Below are 23014 nucleotides of genomic sequence, written 5' to 3' on the forward strand. Positions count from 1 at the left end.
TTGTCGTCACTCAACATCGACCTCCCGTCTTTATGCAGGAATTGTCCGAATCGGTGCTGAGCCAGTCGCAAAGTCACGCCCGTGACTTGGCCGAGCAGATGGGCCAGAGGTTAAAGGTGAACGAGGCAATGCTGGCTGAGGCTGTGAAAGCCAGAGAAAGGCTTGTGGCCGACAACGAGGGCGCCGTGGAGGGACTGCTGGCAACGATTAATAGCAAGGACCAACTCATCAAGGTTAACTGAAAAAGCATCTGGTAACGTTGGGAAAAATAGACGCTACCTCACTTACAAGCTTTCGGATATACAAACGGACTCTAGAAAAATGGATAAATAACATGTACAATGCTATACACACACAGCCTACAGGAACATTTACTCGTAAAGTAGGGTAGCGTCTATATACGTTTCCCCTTTAAAAGAACATACATAATACAACTTACCTCAAAAAGTTTGAAATGTGTATATATATATATGTTTTTAAGTATTTTTTTCTCAACAAAATCAGACATTTTCCACCTGAAACTTAAACAAAAAATACTACTTTTCTATTTAAAAAACAAAAACACAACTCACCCCCCCCCCACAATTAATTTTTTTTAATTGGACATCCTCGTGCAAGAACCCTGAATATTTTTATTTTTTATTTTTAATCTCATCAGGAGTCCGCCGAGCACTACAACCGCATGCTATCCGAGCGTTCCCAGGAGATTCAGGAACTGAGGAGGCAGCTGTCTGACCGGCAGCATCAGCTCGCTGCCGCTGAGAGGCAAAGCTCCACGGCGGCCCAGAAGGACTCTTTGGAAACCGCTGAGCTCCGATTCCTCCTCACTGAAAAAGACAGCGTCATCAACGTAAGCCCCCGCGGGATAAAACGGGCTCTCCGCTGTAAAATGTGCTTATCCTGAAATCCTAAAACGAGAGGAATGAAATTAGAACACCCACAGAGCCAGTAATCCCGTCCTTCTTTTTGACGCATTTTAATTACTGGACAAGTTGGAAGTGACTTCTCTGTGACACGGTTGGTTTTTGCAGAGGCTCCTCCACTGTAACCAGGAGACAGAGCACGACAAGGAGCCAGATTACGTGCTGGAGCTCAGACAAACCATCCAGATTATGCAAGAAAAATTAGACGAGCGCGAAGGTGTGGCTAAGTCAGGGCGTGAATGTGTGAGCGTTAATAACGCTATGATACGTTTGTGCAGGTTTTCATTCTTTTTTTTTTCCTTTCCCCCCGGCACCGTAGCCGAGCTCTCCAGGAGGAACAGCGACGACAGCATGGAGAACATTCCACTCTCTAAGAAGACCGTTGTAGTTCTTAAGAAAGAGCTGGCACAGAAAACCGAGGCTCTCAACAAAGCGCTGAAGCGGGAGAATGAACTGAAGGTGGTCTTGTTCACTTCAATCACTTGGACAATCCATTTCTTTTCCTGTCTACTCACTGGTGCTACTATGTCCATGTAGATGTCTTTGGCAGAGCTCCAGGCCTTGCTGTCCGAGCTGGAGGGGCGCAGTGAAGGCCAGGCCGCCAATATCGACTCCCTGACTGCCACCCTTGAGACCAAGGATGAGATCATTCATGTAAGAAGTCTCTCATGGATGGAGCATTTCATTCTGATTGCTCCTTTTTAGGGCTGGGAATTTAGGGGGAAAAAAGTCTCTTCATATTCAGCTGTACTTGCATGAAATCTGGTTGTTTTAGTCAGTATCACACTGAAATATGTATCCCTCAACTAGATTTAAGTTCCCTATTAAGAGGCAACCTTCAATTATGTAAATTCTTGGATTATTCCTATGAATTCCTGTTATTTCACGTGGAAAATTTCCGACTTTGAATATTTTTGCAATCCGACTCCTTCTGCAACTGTCGGAGCCCTGACGTTTGCTTCCTGCTCTCTGAGCAGGTTCTCCAACAGCGCCTCGGCCGGCAAGGGGACACGCAAGGTGATCTCGCCCCGGATCGGCTCATTGGCGGCAGCATGGATCGATCGCCTTCGGGGCTCCCGCAAAGAGAGAGAACCATGATTGGTGGAGACAGCCAGCAAGAAGTAAAACTTTAAAATCTAAAACCGCTTTTCTGGTTGACAAAAATGGGAAAGAAATCATGGTTTGTTTGGTTTCTTGGTTTTCAGGTGCTTCCCAGCCTGGTAGCTTTGCAACAGGAACATGAGGCGCTCAACAAAGCGCTGAGGGCCGAACAGCATCTCTACTCCAGCCTGGTCAGGACAGTGAAGGAGCAGGACAGGTGGGACAGGCCACAGCAAGAAAATTTTCGTTTATCGACCGATGCAGTGGTCCCAACCTTTTCGTCTGTTTGTTTTTGTGTCCCGTACCAGTTTTGCGATAAGAAATATTTTGACGAACTGGCATAGGATTCAAAATGCAACTCAAGACTATGATAAATGTAGCCATTGTGTCGACTGTGAGCCCTGCCCTTGTCCCATCTTGGGGTAATCTTTTTTTTCTTAAAACAAACACGGCAAAGACCTGTGTTTTAATGTCAGGTGCTTGGTCCGCATGTGCCAAAGCAGTTTGGATGGCTTATTTGCCTCTTTTACGAGCCTGACGCCACATTTGACGCAGAGCGCAATTAGTGTGGAAGAATCACCTGAAGCGATAAAGCTGTATTTTAACGGCTGATATGGTCTGTGCTTGAAATAACTTGCCATCCACCATGTAGTGCACTATCCACTGAACAAATATGAGGAAAACAAAGAAATACCTAAACACAGATTTAATGTCCCATTCTGAAACGCATTGTGATGCCAGTCCGTAAATGAGTAGGAAGAGTTTTAAAATGCATTTGAGTCCTCCCTCCTCCAACATTAACTAAGATAAATTAACCCTTTAAGTAGTGCAATCCAAAATAATAACACGAGGTGTATTTTTTTTTTTGCAGTGCCCAACGTCTTCACGCTCTGCAGCTGGAGCTGACGGCGGTGCAGCTCCTCAGGCAGCAGCTGGAGGACGGCGTCAAAGCCAACGAGGAGCTCAGAGACGACTTGGAGAGAGAGCTAGACAGAGCCAAAGTCAGAGAAGGTGCAGTGCAAACGCATGAGAGTCCTTCATGAGCCCCAGTTGGGGGGCATTTGTATCAATTAGGCTGATAGGAAATCCGACAAATCCGAAGTTCTGCTAGGAAATGGGTTTAGTGACCATGTGGGAATTACAAATACACAGACACACCCGGCCATTCCTCTTTGTCCTCTGTCACTGAACTGTTTGCTCTTGCTAACAAGATCTTAGCGCCTCTTCAATTCAGCATCTGTGTCCCTTCTGTCCACTCTTCGTCATCATCATCACCTGCTTATTTGCATGCTGACTTGCTGTTTCTCTCCCTCGCTCTCGCTCTCTCTCCGTGACTCCTCGCATGTAACACTTTCATCCCCCTGACTTGTCTCTGTTCTTGTTTTAAAAACAATTGTGAATAAAGTCTTCCGTTTGTCCATCTTTGAGTTTCTCACATGCCTGTGTGCTCGTTCAACTTCCCCATTAAACCATTTGTCTGTCTGCTGATGACGTCACATCCCCGTGGGTATTAATCCGGCCGGCTCGGCCATCTGCCACAGTAAATTAGTCTCATGTAAAATCGGATAATCGTGTTGTTATATAACAAAGTAAATTGGTTTGTTTATTTAAGTACAGCAACTCTCCCCTCTCCTAATCTCAAGTCAAGTCAGGGCACGACTTTGAGGCTGATTGAAAGCGTCTCTGTGAAACCCAGGTAGTCCTGTAAGCCCGTTTGGCTCACACATGCGCCTGCGTGTGCGTGAGTGTGCATGTCAGTGCATCAGTCATCATTGCCCAGAGTGGAAGGTGTAGAAATAGGTCAGCTGTATGTAGCTCGCAGCTCTCTATGCAAGTTGGATCTGGCCAATTATAACTGATGACATTTCCGCATTTTCCCATGATGAGGAAAATATAAACATTGCAGCTGCTCCCCATCCTGGATCACCGTTTTTTCAAGAGCCGTCTCCATATGTTCCTCCTGAGGGCATTCTTTTTATCTACTTCTTCCTTTCCTTCTACCTCTGTCACATCTGATTTAATACAGTCTTTCTATTCAAGTCCCCTGTACTTCTATTTGCATCAGTTGTCTTCCGACATCCTATGTTTCAATTCTTCTCAACCTCATCATCTCTGCTACTAATACAATGTCATAGAAAAGACAGCACGGTGTTAACGCTCTCCTACAGCTCCGTTCCAACATAAACAATAATGTTGAAAAGCAGTGGGCTGAGACCGGATCCTTGATGGATTCAAACATATGAATAGATAGATAGATAGATAGATAGACAGATAGACACTGGTGGTGTCAAGTTTTAAGTTGGTGTTATGAACAAGCATAGTACAGAACAACATGTCCACGCTTTAACTAGGAATACATAAAAGAATCAAGACAGTGGTTTCTGTAACACTTTGAATGTTTGTGTTCAGGCGTGAATGTAGTTGATCTCAGAGAACTGGAGAGCGTGCAGCACCAGCTTGAAGATGCCCAGCGTTGGAATGCCTCTCTGCAAGCCCGCTTGGGGGCCATCCAGAACCGCGGCGGTGGAGTGGGCGGCGCCAACGACAGCCGTACGACCTGGAAATGACACTTTTGCTGTGTGTTTTTGGGGGAAATATTTACGTTAAGTGTTGCATTGTTTTTGCTCCAGGAGACTCGCTGAGTTTCGTCGGCGACCAGACCTCTTACATGAGCATCTGTGTGGGTGAGGGGCATGACAACAGTTCGCCGCAGGAGCTCAAACAGAAGGTGAATTCATTTTATGCAAATGATACAGGCCAATGGAAATTAACATATATGTTACGGTAATATAACTGCGTCTTTAACACACACATAAAACATACAACAATACACTATAGATAAAATGGTCTCTCTTCTGACTCAACAACTATTACTGGAGATGAGTTTGGGGCATTTATGCCCAGCATGTTTTGGCGTAATGTGGTATTACACTGAAGACTACATTTGGACTTGCCTCTATACTGTCAAACTACATAAAATGCAATTGTTTTAAAAATCACTCGTATAAATAGATTGATAGCTATACTTAATTCATCCACAAGAGAAATGAACTGTTCCAGTAGTATTATATATTTTAGCAGTATAGCAGTGGTGCAAACGCCAACATGTGATATAGCGGTGTAACACTTAAAATATATTATGTCACTTAAGTTTGTCTGCGTCCGTTAGGTGCTAGAGCTGCAGGACTGCGTCGGCAGGCTTCAGGCTCTAAACGCGGAGCTCCAGAGCAAGCTGGCAGCACATGAGAAGGCTGACCAAGATACTTTTAACAAGGAGGACCAAAACCTGGCCAGCAGTCATCCATGGAAACAGGTGTGAGGCCAGAAAAAGCACAAAGTTTTTTTTTTTTTTTTAACTAATCAGCATAAAGGTGACCATGTTAAGTGCAACTACTCTGTGCCATCGCAACAGCCACCTTTTGGTAGCTCCTGTCTAACCTTTGAACCTGACTTAACCTCTGCTGTGTCTGACTCGTTTCTATGCTGCATTTGAGAAAACTGGGACTCCTCAGGCTATGTTGTACTTTGATTGAATAACCTAACGTACATCTTTGGAGTTGCAAGCTGTCACTTGGTCATTCGCCGATACACTTTAAGCCATTTAGCCGGTACAAGTTGTCAAACACACAAATACCAAATGAAAACAATGACTTCAGCTCCTGATGCCACTCAGGCACACATCCGACATGCAAATGTTACAGTAGGTACAGCAATTACCTTTTTAAAAAAACAGTTTATTTCTGTGCATTCTTCTGTTCATTGTCTGGATAGACTACAGTGCTGTATTTTTATTTATTAAAAACACTGCACGAAACAAATATTTTGCACTTTGTAAATTCCATGTTGGTTATATCCTACTTCTCAGTAGTCTCAAATGCAGTATCCCTGATTTCTAATTTCTTTTACAAGTGTATGTCCTGTTGTAGATAATCTCCTCCTGACTTCTTCCTCCGTTGTTCCTAACCAATCCCGTCTCCCTATCTCTATCTGTGTCCCATGAAACGGTCTCTCTTCGCCATATCACATTAGACACGTCATACCATCCCGCTGTCGCTTTGCACAGTTTTTTGGATTCTGTTGCCTCATTGAGTTTTCTTGTTTTTGTTTTATGTATCTTATTTTTTTTAAATCGAGCCACATATGTCATACTCGCCTCACATCCCATTACTCTAGCAGTCAGACACCGCAGCGATTACGGAGGTGCCGCTTGTAGCTCACCAGATGTGTCGCTGTCAAGACCAAGCGAGTCAGACGGACATCCCGCTGGGGCAGGTATGTTCCGAAGAAATCACTCGGTTGCACATTTTAAAAAGGCTGGTCATTTTTCTTAAATATGCCAATCTTCATTTGACTCAATTGTTGACTGGAGCCTGAGTTTTGAAATTTGTGACCAAGACCCTCATGAAAGGTTTGGGGTCACCTAATCGGACTCAGACTTAATTGCGCACGCAAACAGATGTGGAAGCTGTTCTACTAACTGGGCACACCCAGGATAGCGTTTGTCAAATGGTCGCTATTGCAAATAATTTAGCACACCTCATGGTATTTGTCAAACCTGATACGAATTGCGGTGGCTGATTCTGCATCTTAAAGTGCCGTAGACTACCGCTATTCATTCTGGATAGCGGCTAAGACCAACTGCGAATGGACAAAATCTGCCAGTAATTGAAGCTGTCTTATTATTGCTGTGAAAGTAAATCAGTAAAAAGTGTGGATAAGTGTTGGAGCGGGTAAAGAAAATATATATATATAAATACATATATTACACTTACCTTGCCTTGCCTTTTAGCTGCCTGGGGATGAGAGTGTGGACAGCGGCCTGGGCCAGAGTAGAGAGAATGCTCAGTGCGCCACTGCAGAGACCGATTCTGTAAAATGTCTTCTGACCGACAGTGGTGCTTCGTCACTCCTGCACCTTAGGTTGGCCTTTTTTTTTTCATTTATTTTATTTTATTTTTTTCAAATTACCCATCTCCACATTCACTAGAAAGTACACCCTTAATTGTTATCAATTCCCTTGTTACAGAGAGGAAGTCCGCAGGCTAATGGCTGAAAATGTGCAACTGCGAGGTCTACTGAAGGAACAAAAGTCCAGCGAGTGCAAAGAGAAGGAGAGCACAGACGCGTCGAGCAACAGCAGCGATGGGCAGGCTGAATTAAGACGGAGTCAGGAAACTTTGCAGGGTCAAGCTAAGGACAAAGATGACGAGGGTGCTAAGGATGGGGAGACCCTGGTCGCCACAGAGGAAGTGGCAACTCTTCAGGCTGGCGATCACGGCAAGACTTCAAAGCAGAGGGTGTGTTTTATATAACGGAAAGAGTGTTTTAAATTTGATATAATACAGGACAAACAAAATGTCAGGAGTATTGGACTTTTGTGTGAAATTTCAGAATGAACCAAGAGTGGACTATAACCTTAAAGCTGAAATCAACCCAAACATATTTTTTTTCAAGAATATGTTCTGTGTAAGCCCACTCGTTGAAACATGGCATTGTGATAAATACCGCGTTTGTGGAATAAGTGTTAATCCACCCGTTTTTAGCCATCGCCGGGGGCGGCCATTTAGTCTTCTGTCGACTGAAAATGACATCACAACTGCTCACAACGACCGATCACGGCTGACCTGTTTTCTGAATCTGAGCCGTTTGCGTTGACTTCCACTTTAACGGGTGAACTTTTGTAATCTTATGTCCAACTGTTCATTGTTTCACTAATTTTAGCCATCTTGTATCCTCCCTTTCCTCCATGTAGCTCCTCTCACAGCCACAATGAATACATTTTTACGGTTTTCTCCGGATACTCCAGCATCCCCCCCCACATTCCCCAGAAACATGCGTTTTAGGTTCATTCGTCAGTGCATGGTGTACCCCGCCTCTCATTCTAGTCACCTGTTAACCGAGTGAGGACAAGCGCCATAGAAATGAACGGATGGAACCATGACATCAATGTATCTCTGGTTTCTTTTATAGGTCAGATCTCGCCTGCCTGTCCCAGTGAGGCCAAGAGCAGATTCTTGCAGCGGCACGCGTTCAGAGCCATGTAAAACAGACGCAGCGCAGCAGCTTCACGCAGACGCTGACCAGCAATCCGCTGCAGACTCCACCGCGTCATCCCAACCAAGCGCCGGGGCCTCTTCTTCCTGCGGACGTGCTCACGATAGCGGCTACACAGCCGCGCACGCACCGGACGACACCCACGACCACGCTGCCCTTTTTACCCAGCTGGAGCTCCTCCACCAGGAATGCCAGGAGAAGGAGGCCTTGATCAACAAGCTGGACGAACAGATGGCTGATTGGGAGGAGCTCCACGCGCAGCTCGAGGACAAGGAGCGTCTCAATAGCCAGTACATGGAGGCCTTGCAAGCTGCCGAGTCCACCATCGCCTACCTGACCGCCTGCAGTCTGGACAGTCCGGGTGGGCCCGGACAGGTCGTAGGGTCCCCTTGTGTGGGCTGCAGCGGCACATGCCTGGAGTTACAGAAAGCGCTTCAGGAAAAGGAAGACCTCAGCAAGCAACTTGCCCAACTTTTGAACTTGGCAGAGACGCACATTTCGTCACCAGACAGCCAGGAAAAGCAGGCAGAAATCGAGGATCTCCGTTTGAAGGTAAAGGCAGTAAACGCCTCATTAAAGGAGCAGAGCTCCGGAGGGGTCTTCGAAGGACCTCAGGGTTTGGCGCACAAGGATTCTTCTCAGGATAAGTTCAGATTGAGTACTTCCACACAGACGGCATCAGAGCCTCTCGCAAAAAATGAGTTGCAGGATCAGCAAGGAAAAAGCGGAGATTCCGATCAAACTTCAAGTCAGGAGATGACCCAAGTCCTCGTGAAATGCCTTAGCTCGGCGGAATGTGTCATTGCTTCTCTGGCAGCTGCCTGTACAAATATCGGCTCATTCAGCAACCCTGAGCTACAGGAGCACTTGGACAACCTCCAGAGAGCTCTACAAAACAGACAAGAACTGGAGCGCCTGACTCGTGCCACTCAGCCATGCAGTCGCTCCGAGGAGCTTCTCACCTCGGACCTTCTTTGTAATCTGCAAATGCTCTGCAAGGTCCTCAAGGATCACTCTCAGAGGATGAGTGAGCTGCAGGCCTCCCTGCAGGAGGAGAGGACCCGTAGGGAAGAGAGCGAGGCCCATGTGATGCTGCCGGACAACAAGGGCTTAGCGCCGAGCGTTCAGGCCCAGCTGGAGGCTCTGCACAAGGCACTGAGGGAGAAGAAAAAAGCCTGCAAAAACCTGGAGGAGAAACTCGCCACGGCTCAATCTACACCGTCCCCGAATAAGACGGCACAAAAAGGTGAGAACATTCATTTATTTATGGCAAAGAGGGAGTTCATTTAGCTGCTTCCGTTCTGTGAACATGTTTGACTTGTTGTGGAAAGCTGTACAGCGGTACCTTGACTTACAGGTGACACCAATTTAAGATTTTTTTTTTTCCAGTTAGTGAGCTGTCACGTTTTTGTTTTGTTGTTTTTGTTTTTTTTAACTTCATGTATGCCACCACTCGAATGAAGTTCGAAAAACATCACTGATTCACTTAAAGTGCAGCCGTTTATTGAACGAGACGGTCAAGCACACAAAAAACTAATGAAAAGACTCTCAAGAAACTACGGTACAAAATACAAAATGTTGTCCAGGCACTTACATGTTGACGAAACAGCCCTGTTGGCCAACCAGCATAAGCCCCTGATGTCACTCACAATGCCGCGGCCCACATAAGTTAACACTGCAGCTATTATGACTTTCAGCTCGGCCCCTTCCGTCTTGTAAGTCCAGGTATCACTGTACTGGGGTGAGTCCCACTCCTGCTATGGAGCTACCAAAACTGTCTCGTTGCTGACTAAACGTGAGCGTTGCCTCCAATGCCAGCTCTGGAGCAGGACGACAAAGGTGTGCAGGTGGATTTGCAGGACCTGGGTTACGACACCACGGGCAAGAGTGAGAACGATAGGGAAGGGAGCAGTAGCACAGGTCAGGCAACTTTGAGACGGACGCCGCATGTCTGTCTTCTGAGTGGACACTAATCTCACACATCTTGGGCTGGCGTCTCTCACGGGCTGCATGAGGCGTGAACAGTGGGCCGTAACGCACTCTCAATGTTTGACTCTCCTAACCTTAACAACGTCACTCTTCTGGTTCTCAGTGTGGTGGTATTGTCCGACGCTTTCACTGCCATGCGATGTTTTGCATGGATGAATCCTTTGCATGTTTTTTCAGCACCTAATAATCTTCACTCTTCCTTCTTTGTTTTATTAAAGTCTTGTTTCTGTCAAGCTACTGTTGCGGTTTGATGCACGTTCTCCAGTGTTTCCATTGGAAAGGATTACAAAATAATCCAGCCAAATGTTTACATTCACGACATTTGTCAGAAAAGTTCCAGAACTGGCTTCAAAGAAGAAATATTTCCAATCCAAAATCTAGTTTTCCTCTTTCATGTTGTCCAGATTATCAATCAACACGTTTGCAAAGAGATCCTGTATCGGTTGCTTCATTCAGAAAAAAGGCGAGAGTGGCAGGACAACTCGTGGCTGCTCTTAATGTCCTGAGCGTCCCACAGTTCCTGGCCGAGTAGAACGTTTCCCGTGCTGGAGCAACCTAACCGAATGGCTCAGTGCATTTTTTTGTCGTCAAGGTGACCTATTTTGAAGATGTGGATGAGAGCATAGTGGCCGTGACGATGGAGCTGCAGAGATGATCCTAAAAGAACCCGTTGGGAAGTTCGTAAAGGCTTGACAGAGAAGCCTGGGGATTACTTCTAATTGGGAAAACGTTTTGAACAAAGTTTGAAATTTACCTTTTGAGAGACCGGTCCTGGGACCTTTCTGACACCACTCGTAGATCTATTCGACATTATTTGTGTCACTTGTTCACTGATTAAGTCAGCCTTGTATTTTTTTTTTAACCATCCTTCCCTCATGCAACCATCGAAAACAAATGATTCTGCATTGGAACAATTGGTGGAGACGTGGCTTTTAATTATTAGAAAGTGCAGTTCTGTCGTTATCAGCCATGTTTAAAGCTTTATTGTGCCTGTCCGTCTGCGGGTCCAGACCTCGAGGTGGGCGTCAAAGCAAGCGGAAGCGCTTCTAGTCTTCCTTCGCTGCTGACTCATGAGCAGGCGCACTTTTCCTCCACTGAACATCTGGACTCCGCCTCCAGCACGCCATACCCGAGTTCCCCCACTTTGAGCTCGGCCAAGGTATTTAGACACGACTGCCGACCGGTTTATGTTTTCAAACATGATAAAAGCGAACGTGGCCGCTCCTGTGTTTTCAGATGAGTCTGAAAAGCCTTCAAACCTACCGGGAATACGGCCTCTCGGAGGACCCGCTACTACTCCAGGCGCAGGTGCGAGAGTTGAAGGTCCAGTTGGAAAGCCAAACCAAAGTCATCCGCCAGATGCAAAGTCTTGTGCGGAGGAACTCCGTCGACCTGGTGGTCGGCCACCGCTCTGACCAGTTGACCAATCGGGACGAAGCACGGTGCCATCGCTCGAGGCCCAGTGGGGAGCAGATGCGGGAGGAAGAGGGTGAAGGAGAAGCCCGGGCCATGGGGAGTGAAACCGGCCAAGCGGAGAGAAAGAAGAGCGTGAAGGAGCAACTACAGCACGCTCGCAGCCGCTCGACATCCCCTGCCAGGTTGGAATGCGTTGCCGGGCATTGTCATTCACCAGAAATGCTGGACTGGTCCTATATTGTTTTCAGTTTATATTATGGCAGTTACTGTAATAGGAAAGACAGCGTAATGTTATGGTACTTAAAAACCTTCAAACCACTGCCACTGAAACGCACAAAGCAGCAACACGCGCAAATTAAGATAAGATAAGAAGATAAGAATGCCTTTATTGATCCCACAGTGGGGAAATTTTCATTCATTTCATACAAATTCGTCTACATCCTACAACTATGACTGCGACTTGTTTGCCAATTTACACAGCGCGATGTCGGTCTGTCGCTTCCACAGCCTGGACTCCCTGGTGCAGTCGCAGGCCAGGGAGCTGTCGCGGCTCAGGCAGCAGCTCAAGGAGAGCCTGCGGCTGGGGGGCCTGCAGCGTCGGCAGATGCTGGAGTTGAGGAGGGCCTTCCAGGAGATGCTCCACGCCAGCCCGGCGGACTGCTACGTGAGCGAGGTGCTCAAGGAGCAGCTGGACAAGAGCCTGAGTATTCTGGATCGGCTGGAGGGACGCCTGGACAAAGGTAGCGGCCGTGCCTGTTGTTGAAAACTTGCCATTGACTCATCAGTAGTGCAGTGGAAAACATGCTCACACTGAAGTAACCGCGTGATGAATGGCCAGTCACAGCTGCAACAGAGCTCCCGATTTTACTCACTAGGCCACGCCTCTTAAAGAGTTTTTTTCTTTTTTGGGGATGTGTCTGCTAGGAGAGATTCATCAGGATAATGAAGATGTGGCGGCTCTGGAGCTTTCTCGCAGGTACATCTCAACCTTCCACACCGCTGCTCGATATTTAGCAACCCTATCAGTGCTGATGGGGCTGCATTAGCACACATTTTTTTATTTTTTTTTATTTATGACTTACAATTAACACAGAGGAGGAGACTTCATTCATCATTACCTGTCAACACAAAGAAGCATCTATTAGCTGTGCGTGATCTGAGATGGGTCAGTTGTTTGTCAGTCAATTCATAGTCATTAAGCGAACAATTTCGCAAGTGATACAAAAACTTACATATCGTCGCTCTCCTGTGAAAGACACTTATGTCCAATTTTGGATTTTTTTAATTGTCTTTTTTTTTTTTTCATTTTCACGTGAATGCGATGTCTGTAACGCGGAAACATTATTCACGTAAACATAAGAAAAATGAAAAAAATGGACAGAAGTGTTTTTCACGGGACAGTGACAACACAGTGGTCTTCTATGCCCGTGCATTTCTCGTTTGTACCACAAAACACTCTTGTTGGCCTCTTTTTGAGGACGCCCGCCACATGTGACTGATGGAAGATTTTTTGGGGTTAGCGGTTGTTTCTATTATCTGATGTTTGCCTCATGACCTCTTTAAAAGCAAACGCCCACAGCCAGACCCCAAACACCCCCCCAGCCCCCCACAGCCTTTCGTCTAATTGCCTTGTGACCTCGTCTGGATTGCTGGTTTTGAATAGCGTCTGCCTGACTGCTGACCTATATTCATCTGTGTGTCAACAAAACAATTGATGATGCAACTGGGTCAGCAGTGTCATGCGCATCAGAACATAACAGGATGTGAAGCAGAATACATAGTGAGGCTTTAAAGAAAAACATTGTGCTTTTTTTTTGTCTCGACCCTTTTGTGTATTACCACGGCAGAATGTCATGATTAATTACACTTAGTATTCATTTGTCAAATAGGTTCAAATCCTGCAATTTTTGGGGGGCACTTATATCTTATGCAAATGTTAGAGTGCAGGTTTTGTTACCACGATGACCAGGGGCGGAGCTAGGGCATGCGACAAAGCGAGCCTACTCAAACCAGGCGGCTGTATTTAGCAACGTTAGTGACTCCTTCAGCGACGTTCTTTTACATTAAAGCCCTTCACACAAATTTGAAAACTCTTAATTACGAGTTGCCTGTGTTAAAATTCCATAACAAACTTGCTTGAAAATGTTTGATATAGCTTGGGCGCGAACAATGAACCATGATTTAGTGGCGGTTCAACGTATTCCGCCCTGAAAACATCACACCATCATCCAGGATATCGAACGCACATGACGCACTTTTCTTGTGTCGCCTACACCTAAACGGTAGGATTTATTTGTAGTGACTGCGGGCTGACGGACAGCCCTGCCGGCCCAATCGGGCAGGAGCTTGAAAAGCTGCGTGTGGACCTGGAGGCCGAGAGAGAGCGGCTGCGGCATCATGTCGCTTGCCTGGTCCGGCAAAATGTCGCAGTAGCCGAGCGCGCCGATGAGCGCTTGGAGGCGTGAGTGGGGACCCCTAAGGCATGGTGTTTGCTGTGGACTTTTTTGTGTGTGTGCCGATAACCGCATGGTGGTTAGAAACTTAAGACAGCATGGTATACATTTCTGAGAATATTCAATGTTGTAAATTGTAAAAAGTCCAATATTCCCCAGCTTAATTTTCTTCTGAAATGTACCAGTGGCTTTACAGAAGTTTTTTGCCCCTTTAGATTTCAAATAATGAGAGTAGCGGATCCTTGTGCTAACACGCCTGGTCGTCTTCTTCCTCCTCTTCCTCCTCCTCTCAGATTGTCCAAAGAACTGCAGGAGAAGAACCGCCTCATCCAGAGCCTGCAGAGTCAGGTCCGAGGCCAGAGTCCCGGCAGCTCCCACTCTGATAGGGCCTCCTGTCACGGCAGCCCACCCGCGCAAGGTAGTAGTCCACATGAGCAAGCTTGTTATTGAAAAAGCTATCTAGTCCGTTCCTTTACATGAAGAGTACATTAAAGACCCAGTGAAATGATTTGCGTTTGGAAACACCTCGTAATTCAAAAGTTCTCACGTACATTAAGAGGTCAAGAAATTCAAGCTATTAACTCTTCATCATGCACAGTTGTGAAGTGAAAGTCATTCCAGGTCACAAATCAGCATCCTTATCATGAAGCTAAGAAAATACCAAGATGTGCAAAGCTGTTATCCGGGAAAAAAATTCTTTACCAAATAATTCCATCAATATTTTTACATAATGTCAATGTCTTAATCCACAATCCAGGACATTTTGAAATAATGAAAAAACACTGAATTAGAGGGTGTTTCCAAACTTTTGACTGGTACTGTCAACGAGAAACGGTGAAAGACAAGCGCTGAAAACGTGCACAAAGACTGAGAACATTTTAGCACAGAATTTTTTTTTTAGATATAGCGTGAAACTTTTTTTTTTTTCCCCTCCCATTTCAGTTATCCATATTTTTGGGGCGGGCATTTGCTGACTCCCACGTCACTCACCAGGCCAGGCCCTGTCTTTTAAAGCCACACACACTCAAAATCATTTTAATGCCGGCACTTCACATGCACATTTTGTTGCTTAATAATGCAAAATGGGCTTTTATCCAATTACTTGAGGTCATCTGTAGAATAATTGTGTTGAATGGCAAAATTCAGTTGTGTAGAAGTACATTCGCATTCCATCCTCTCTCAGTTGCTCGGTATGATGCGGTCGTATGTCACACGCAGCACTTCTTTTCCACTCATGGCCATTGTGGTGCACTGAGGTGTCCCGTGCCGACCGAGCACGCCGCGGGTGTCCGCTTTCCACGCAACCAAACCACCCCGCCATCCACTTTCAACTTGCATTATTAAGTGGCCCCTATCGGATTCTGGTAGGAAAAAATACAAACGGTTATCGCCGCGTTCACGTGCAGGGGAAGGAGCCGAAGCGGCGGACGTGTCTGGCGACCAGGAGGCGGGCGGCCGACTTTTAGTCTTGCAGAGGGAGAACGCTCTGCTTCACGAGCGTCTGAGGGGCAGCGAGCAGCTCAACGCCAGCCTACGTAGCGAGCTGGACCTGCACCTGTCCGTCATGGCCCATCATCGGGAGCGCGACCCTCCGACACAGGCGCCCAAGTGTGAGGAGGAGCTCGGCTCGCCGCCAAACGCTTCTGCGGAAGCGCGCGCCGTCAGTTCAGGTGATTTTCTGTGAGAGGGAATCCATCCATTTTCATTGCATCGCTACAAAATTATTTATTTACAACAAACAATGTTCAATCTATCCAAGCAAGCATTGCTAGTGATGGAGAACAGTGAAATGCTGTCACTAGCGATGATGTTGCAGTCTTTCGGCAATTGATATTTGAAGTAAGCGGTGCAGCAACCTCATGTACCAATGGTCTCTATTCATTATCCTGTTCGGAAAAACAAACAAACAAATAAACAAAACAAATAATTTCTGCAACTTGCTGTTAATGTGTAGTTGGGGTTTCCTTGTTGTATTCTACACAAGCGACAGCCCGTACTGTATTTTAATATCATCCCGCCCCCTTGGTGCCCCAAAGTGCACGCACCAGAAGGAGCCGCATAATGTATTAAAATACGGAATGATGATTCACAATCTGCTTGCTTCTTTACATTCTATTTCAAGATGTTTTTTGTTTTTTTTTAACATGATCTCATCTCCGTGTGGCTCTCGTCTGTCGCCTCCGCAGACGTGCTGGCCGAGCACCTTGAGGAAATCCGAGCTTTGAGACGGCGCCTGGAGGAGAGCATCTCCACCAACGACCGTCTGAGGGAGCAGCTGGAGCGGAGGCTCGCCGAGGTGGAGAAAGACACAGGTGACCACGCGCGCCCTCCCCTCCGTCTTTTACGGCCCAATTGGCGAGCTGGCGCACTCAGTTGCCTGTGCTTTTGTGCGCGCGTCGCCGCAGCGGCCACCAACATCTTCATCCACGGCCACGAGGATCAAGCTCAGCTGGTCAACGAGGTTCGCACCTTGTGGGGTCGGAACCAAGCCCTGAAGGAGCAGCTCAACCTGGAGTCCAAAGGTAGGCACGAAACGCCATTTTATGATGCAAAGGCGGGTCACGCCACGCCGTTGCTCTCCTCCAGACAAACAGCGGGAGGGCGAAAGGCTGCGGGAGAACCTGGCGAGGCGCACGGCCAAGCTGGAGCAAAGCAGGAAGGAGTGCGACATCCTGAGGCAGGAGAACGTCAGGCTGCAGGAGAAGCTGGAGCTCGGCGGCCGAGAGAACGCCAGGCTGCTGCAGTCGCTGCGCGCCAGCGAGGACCAGCTGCGCAGGTGTGAGCGTGCACACTGGAAATGCTTGTTTCGATAACAGGCTTGCCCGCGTGGGGCCCCATTTGAATCCCGACGTGTCATTGCAGTGGCTACCGAGGTTTTTGGTCGTGTTGTTGATTCGGATCAATATCGGCCGGCTATCAGGGCCCCCTACTGGCCAACAGCTAGCAAAGGGGGGCCCCCTCTGTGTTTTGCCGACTGACACTGAAATCCGAAACCCAAAGTCCAGTTTAGCATTTCGCTCCTCTCGCTTTCCTTTGCTCATTGTTCTGTCGTCATTGTTCCCCAAATCCAGCACACAAGTCTGCTTGTGCCTTTTTGTTTTTAAACAAAAGAAATGACCTTTGACCCTTTGTCTTGCGACTCTGTGTGTTTTCTTGCGTTCAGTCTGCAGTGCGAGGTGAAGCTCCAGCGACAGCACGTGACTGACTCGCAGCGCCTGCTGCAGTCGCTGCGTGTGGAGCTGCAAGTTCGCGAGAAGATGGAGACGGCGGCGCACAGTCCAAGTTGGTTTCTTATCTGCATTCCATCACAACACAGAATAAGCGAGGGAAGCAAACTTTGAAATGACTTCAATCGGATCGAATTCATACCAGATCACATTCTTAGAGTCAAAGTCTGACACAAGCAAACTAAATGATGGGATGTTACTATACAGTGTCAAAGTGAGTCATACTCCTAGTTTACTGGCCTGTTCACGAATTACGCAATGTAAGAGGGAAAGGTATACATTTCATTTCTCAATTGAATTCTTCAATTGAAAAAAAAATTGTTCTGGAAAAAAAAGTGATATTAAAGTCATCTCATTTTGTTTGCTAAAGATAAGCTGAATTTAGCTACCGGTGGTTTGCATTTATAAGTATGAAGAAAATATATATTTTATCTCCATTTCACATTCATTTTATATTTGTGTACAGATATTATTTTGAGTTATAAGTATGATATTTTATACATAGTATGGATGGATGGTTAGTGCTGTCAAACGATTACATTTTTTTACCTAATTAACCTCAAAATTTTCCATAATCACGATTAATCGTATTTTTCAACTACAATTTTTTACGAAGCTTGGAACCGTTATTTACTTGAGTAAAATCAGTAAATTGTGGGGAAAAAAATAAAAGTATATTTCGATTCAAAGAAAGTTTGAATAGTTTTCTTTGATCCTTGAATACGATACGTCCTTAAATGTAACACCACTTCTGTCTTTTACAAAGGCACCAGCGCAACGGCAGATCCCGGCTGTGCTCTCTCGCCCGCTGCCGCGGCGGACCTCTCCGTGCTGTTGTCGGAGATCCGCCACCTGCGCGTGCAGCTGGAGAGGAGCATCCACACCAACACGACCCTGCGACAGAGGCTGGAGGAGCAGCTGTGGCGAGGAGCCGGCCGCTCCGAAACCATCAACATCAACTACCTGCTCTCCTCTGCAGGTACCCGCACGCCCATGCCATGTCAGAAGGAGTTTTCCTGCCTCAAATTCGGGCAGAGGGGATGCATTCATCATCATCGCCATCAAACACTTTTACATGTATTTTATTGTTTGTCAACATTTTCTTTTTCGAAAGCCCGCTAGCTTGATGCTAACACAGAGTGCGTAACTCCAATAACACAAAACAAAATAAAACAAAAAATGAAACAAGAGTAAGAATCGGTGGTATAAATGGTACATATCCGATGAACCGCGCTTAAAAAGAAATGCATGAAACTGATGGTCCCGCCTCTTGCTTGTAGATGAAGAAAGCGCGTCGCCCGGTCGTGAAGTTGCCGACATTCTTTACGGCGACAGCGCAAATACTCGAGTGCGCTGCGAGGTGAACAGTGGCGGCGGCGGGAGCAGCAGCTCTGGCGAGAGCGTGACGGGCGCTCCCTCTCGTCTGGTGCCGGGCCATCGCCTGTGGGCCAACCGCAACGGGCGCCACATCCTGGCGCTGGTGGAGGACTACAGCGCCCTCCGAAGGCTCATCTCGGAAGGACGCAAGCTGGCGCACGGCATGGACGCGCAGCTGCGTCACTGTCTCAACAACAAGGTAGATTCGCGTGTAGGGACTTGTCCACTATCACTTTGTCACAACACTTTTGATCACTGATTATTTCAATTTTGACTTTTTGACTCGGCAAAAAAAATGGAACACAACAACAGAATGCTCAAGTAACCATTGACATTTACTGTAATCTCTTCAAAAGTAAAACTTTTTTTAAAAAACTAGGCATGTCACGATACGATAACATCACGATGTTTGAAACTTGCGATGCAATAGTTATCACATCATTGCGGGGGGGTGGCAATTAAAAGACTGCGATTAAAAATCGGGGTGGAACGACTTTGTATAGTAAGGCTTTTCTGGGGGCCGGGGGGGGGAATGACCATGTATAGTAAGGCATTTTTGGGCGAAAAAAACGACCATGTATAGTAAGGCTTTTTTTGGGAAAAAAAGGGCCATGTAAGGCATTTTTGGGCGATAAAAACGACCATGGGATATAGTAAGGCGCTTGTTTGCAAAAATAAATGACCATGTATATGGTAAGGTGTTTTTCTGTGAAAAAAAACAACCATGTATAGGTGTTTTTTTTTGGGGGGGGGGGGGGGCAAAATGAGGTGTTTTTTTGGCATTCAGCTGAAAGCTGTCTAAGGCTGGAATTGAACCTTGGTCATCCATGTCACAGTCCTCTGCTCTAACCACTCAACTATGGCCATCTTGTTGCTGACTAGTTGTCATAACAGTAACAAAGTGTTAGCCTCGCGTTAAATGCATCATTCAAAGGCATTATTTAGTCATTTATTTAGTCATACTGGTAAAACTTTAAACATTTAATCATTCATGTAACAACAAAAATGCGTAGATGGGATTCGAACCACCAACCCGCTGGTCAATGGGCCAGCGACTCTAGCAGGTGAGCTAAAGCCAAGATAACAAAATATGCAACCTGTATTCTAAATCTAACCCTAACCTTAAAAAAAAATTTTGCAGACATTGACATTCAAATCAAAGCGTATTATAACTTGTAAAAATCCAAATGCATTGGTTTGTGTTGAGGTGCTGGAGGAGGAGAACGTGAAGCAGCTGTCGGGCGACGTGAGCACTATGCAGCAGGTTCAGGATGAGGCCGCCCGACTGCTCAAGTTGGTGTGGAGGGTCTCCCTGCCGGCAGGGGGCGCCGACGCCGCAGCGGCCGACGACCAGCAGGTACGCCGGTGCAAACCTGCGCCATCCCATCCCGTTTTCAACATTTGCTCCTGTCATGAAATGTCCACCGTGCCATCCCGCACCGGCAGGAGGATCTGAAGAAGGAGATCTCGCGTCTGAAGAGCAGATTGTCCCAACAAGACAGAATGCTGAGCGGAGCCGTCAAACGCCTGCGCACCACCAACCAGCTCAAGGAGGGCATGGAGAGGGTCATCATCGACCAGCGTACGCGTCTTTCTTACTCAAGCCACTTGAATTGAAGAAGGAAAAAAAAAACACACACACACACACGAGAAGCGTCCCGCTGATAACATCTTGTTTGAAACCTCACTTTTGCAAGGATTTTGTTTTTCAACTACAGACAAAAACAAAGGTGTAATCCTACAAAAATAACATTGTTTTGTGTCAGAAAAATTATGCGAAAAAAAATGTATGCAAAAAAAATCTGAGGAAAGAACTGTAATTCACAAGTTTAAAAAAAAATCATTTTAAAAGAAAATTTCAACTGCGTAATCTTATGACAATGATGGCAAAGTTTTCTTTTCATGGAAAAGGATTTTTTAAAATCATTTTTTCATGAAAAGTCGTCATTGTTTTATGAGGAAAAAAGTATTTCTTTTGTCAGAAGTCTTTCGCGAAACAATCTCATCATTTATGAGAATAAAGTTTTCATGTTTTTCAAGAAATAAATGCTTATCTTAGAACATTTAGAATTTTTTTCTAAAAGAATTGTGATACGTCATGTGCATAACAGACAAGTGTGTCAAGCAACGTGCAAGCATATGTATGCTGCGTGTGATGATGATTTATTTATGTATTTATTTTTGGGTCCCCACAGTGTCTCTCACCCACGGCGTTCTAAAGAAAGCCCGCGGAAATTTAGAAGTGAGTTCCACAAAAACACAACACAGACGCACACAAATGTGAGCTCTTGATTCATTCAATCACTGGTGTTTTCTTGTTTTTTTTATTTTTTGTATGTTTTGTTCTTTTTTTTAATCCCACCCACCCGTAACGTTAGAGAAATCACTGTCACCTCTTTGGCCGACAAGGCCCGACTGGAGGACAAGGTAAAAGGTGTGCGTGACGCATGAAGCTTTTTTGCATGGGTGACATCATGCATCGTCATGACAACGACTCGTCAATAAGCGGCTGCTGCATTCATGCACATTCTCTTAGCTTGCTTGAAGCTAAATGGGGGCAAATTCCAAATGCTGTGCTCACAACATTCAGACTTTTTTCTCGCTAAATAATTCATTTAAAAAAAAAAAATCTATAACAAAACAACTTTTTTTCTTAAAGATTTAATTTTTCTTGCAAGATAATGACATCGGAGGGTGCGAGTGGGATGGTGGGACCTACTTATTTATGGTGTTTCAAACTAGGTTTAGGGTTTGAAAGTAGGGTTTCAAATTAGGGTTAGGGTTTGCAATTAGGGTTTCAAACTAGGGTTAGGGTTTGCAAGTAGGGTTTCAAATTAGGGTTAGGGTTTACAAGTAGGGTTTCAAACTAGGGTTAGGGTTTACAAGTAGGGTTTCAAACTAGGGTTGGGGTTTTAAAGTAGGGTTTCAAACTAGGGTTACGGTTTACAAGTAGGGTTTCAAATTAGGGTTAGGGTTTTAAAGTGGGGTTTCAAACTAGAGTTAGGGTTTCAAACTAGGGTTAGGGTTTACAAGTAGGGTTTCAAACTAGGGTTAGGGTTTTAAAGTAGGGTTTCAAACTAGGGTTAGGGTTTCCAAGTAGGGTTTCAAACTAGGGTTAGGGTTTGCAAGTAGGGTTTCAAATTAGGGTTAGGGTTTCAAACTAGGGTTAGGGTTTACAAGTAGGGTTTCAAACTAGGGTTAGGGTTTACAAGTAGGGTTTCAAACTAGGGTTGGGGTTTTAAAGTAGGGTTTCAAACTAGGGTTACGGTTTACAAGTAGGGTTTCAAACTAGGGTTACGGTTTACAAGTAGGGTTTCAAATTAGGGTTAGGGTTTTAAAGTGGGGTTTCAAACTAGAGTTAGGGTTTCAAACTAGGGTTAGGGTTTACAAGTAGGGTTTCAAACTAGGGTTAGGGTTTACAAGTAGGGTTACAAACTAGGGTTAGGGTTTTAAAGTAGGGTTTCAAACTAGGGTTAGGGTTTCCAAGTAGGGTTTCAAACTAGGGTTAGGGTTTGCAAGTAGGGTTTCAAACTAGGGTTAGGGTTTCCAAGTAGGGTTTCAAACTAGGGTTAGGGTTTTAAAGTAGGGTTTCAAACTAGGGTTAGGGTTTCCAAGTAGGGCTTCAAACTAGGGTTAGGGTTTGCAAGTAGGGTTTCAAACTAGGGTTACGGTTTCCAAGTAGGGTTTCAAACTAGTGTTAGGGTTTACAAGTAGGGTTTCAAACTAGGGTTAGGGTTTACAAGTAGGGTTACAAACTAGGGTTAGGGTTTGCAAGTAGGGTTTCAAATTAGGGTTAGGGTTTACAAGTAGGGTTTCAAACTAGGGTTTGGGTTTACAAGTAGGGTTTCAAACTAGGGTTAGGGTTTGCAAGTAGGGTTTCAAACTAGGGTTAGGGTTTGCAAGTAGGGTTTCAAACTAGAGATAGGGTTTCAAACTACGGTTAGGGTTTGCAAGTAGGGTTTCAAACTAGGGTTAGGGTTTTCAAGTAGGGTTTCAAACTAGGGTTAGGGTTTACAAGTAGGGTTTCAAATTAGGGTTAGGGTTTACAAATAGGGATTCAAACTAGGGTTAGGGTTTACAAGTAGGGTTTCAAACTAGGGTTAGGGTTTGCAAGTAGGGTTTCAAACTAGGGTTAGGGTTTGCAAGTAGGGTTTCAAACTAGAGATAGGGTTTCAAACTAGGGTTAGGGTTTGCAAGTAGGGTTTCAAACTAGGGTTAGGGTTTACAAGTAGGGTTTCAAATTAGGGTTAGGGTTTACAAGTAGGGTTTCAAACTAGGGTTAGGGTTTGCAATCAGGGTTTCAAACTAGGGTTAGGGTTAACAAGTAGGGTTTCAAACTAGGGTTAGGGTTTACAAGTAGGGTTTCAAACTAGCGTTAGGGTTTGCAAGTAGGGTTTCAAATTAGGGTTAGGGTTTCAAACTAGGGTTAGGGTTTGCAAGTAGGGTTTCAAACTAGGGTTAGGGTTTTAAAGTA

General features: G+C 45.6%; 1 protein-coding gene across 8 annotated transcripts in view; it reads left to right on the top strand.

The window, feature by feature from the left end:
* Positions 1–23014, top strand: part of cdk5rap2 (CDK5 regulatory subunit associated protein 2) — a 43359-nt gene that overhangs the window by 12797 nt on the left and 7548 nt on the right. For 4 of the 8 annotated variants that reach the window (XM_086052918.1, XM_086052917.1, XM_086052916.1 and 1 more), the window contains 32 exons: positions 39–233; positions 659–850; positions 1032–1140; positions 1243–1382; positions 1461–1577; positions 1901–2044; positions 2129–2241; positions 2896–3035; positions 4434–4574; positions 4655–4752; positions 5194–5337; positions 6198–6296; positions 6814–6944; positions 7051–7321; positions 7995–9324; positions 9897–9998; positions 11078–11226; positions 11304–11665; positions 11991–12223; positions 12408–12459; positions 14230–14354; positions 15343–15606; positions 16123–16248; positions 16342–16458; positions 16523–16712; positions 17100–17218; positions 17930–18142; positions 18444–18739; positions 19748–19897; positions 19987–20122; positions 20736–20782; positions 20919–20967. In XM_086052918.1, coding sequence (XP_085909044.1) covers positions 39–233; positions 659–850; positions 1032–1140; positions 1243–1382; positions 1461–1577; positions 1901–2044; positions 2129–2241; positions 2896–3035; positions 4434–4574; positions 4655–4752; positions 5194–5337; positions 6198–6296; positions 6814–6944; positions 7051–7321; positions 7995–9324; positions 9897–9998; positions 11078–11226; positions 11304–11665; positions 11991–12223; positions 12408–12459; positions 14230–14354; positions 15343–15606; positions 16123–16248; positions 16342–16458; positions 16523–16712; positions 17100–17218; positions 17930–18142; positions 18444–18739; positions 19748–19897; positions 19987–20122; positions 20736–20782; positions 20919–20967 — 6094 coding nt within the window. Of the gene's footprint in view, positions 1–38; positions 234–658; positions 851–1031; positions 1141–1242; positions 1383–1460; positions 1578–1900; positions 2045–2128; positions 2242–2895; positions 3036–4433; positions 4575–4654; positions 4753–5193; positions 5338–6197; positions 6297–6813; positions 6945–7050; positions 7322–7994; positions 9325–9896; positions 9999–11077; positions 11227–11303; positions 11666–11990; positions 12224–12407; positions 12460–14229; positions 14355–15342; positions 15607–16122; positions 16249–16341; positions 16459–16522; positions 16713–17099; positions 17219–17929; positions 18143–18443; positions 18740–19747; positions 19898–19986; positions 20123–20735; positions 20821–20918; positions 20968–23014 lie in introns of all 8 variants that reach the window. The other 4 variants (XM_086052912.1, XM_086052913.1, XM_086052915.1 and 1 more) reach the window with 4 other exon arrangements.

The sequence above is a fragment of the Filicampus tigris genome, chromosome 15 (assembly GCF_054856515.1).
Source record: "Filicampus tigris isolate MCC_2025a chromosome 15, RoL_Ftig_1.0, whole genome shotgun sequence".
Lineage (NCBI taxonomy): Eukaryota > Metazoa > Chordata > Actinopteri > Syngnathiformes > Syngnathidae > Filicampus > Filicampus tigris.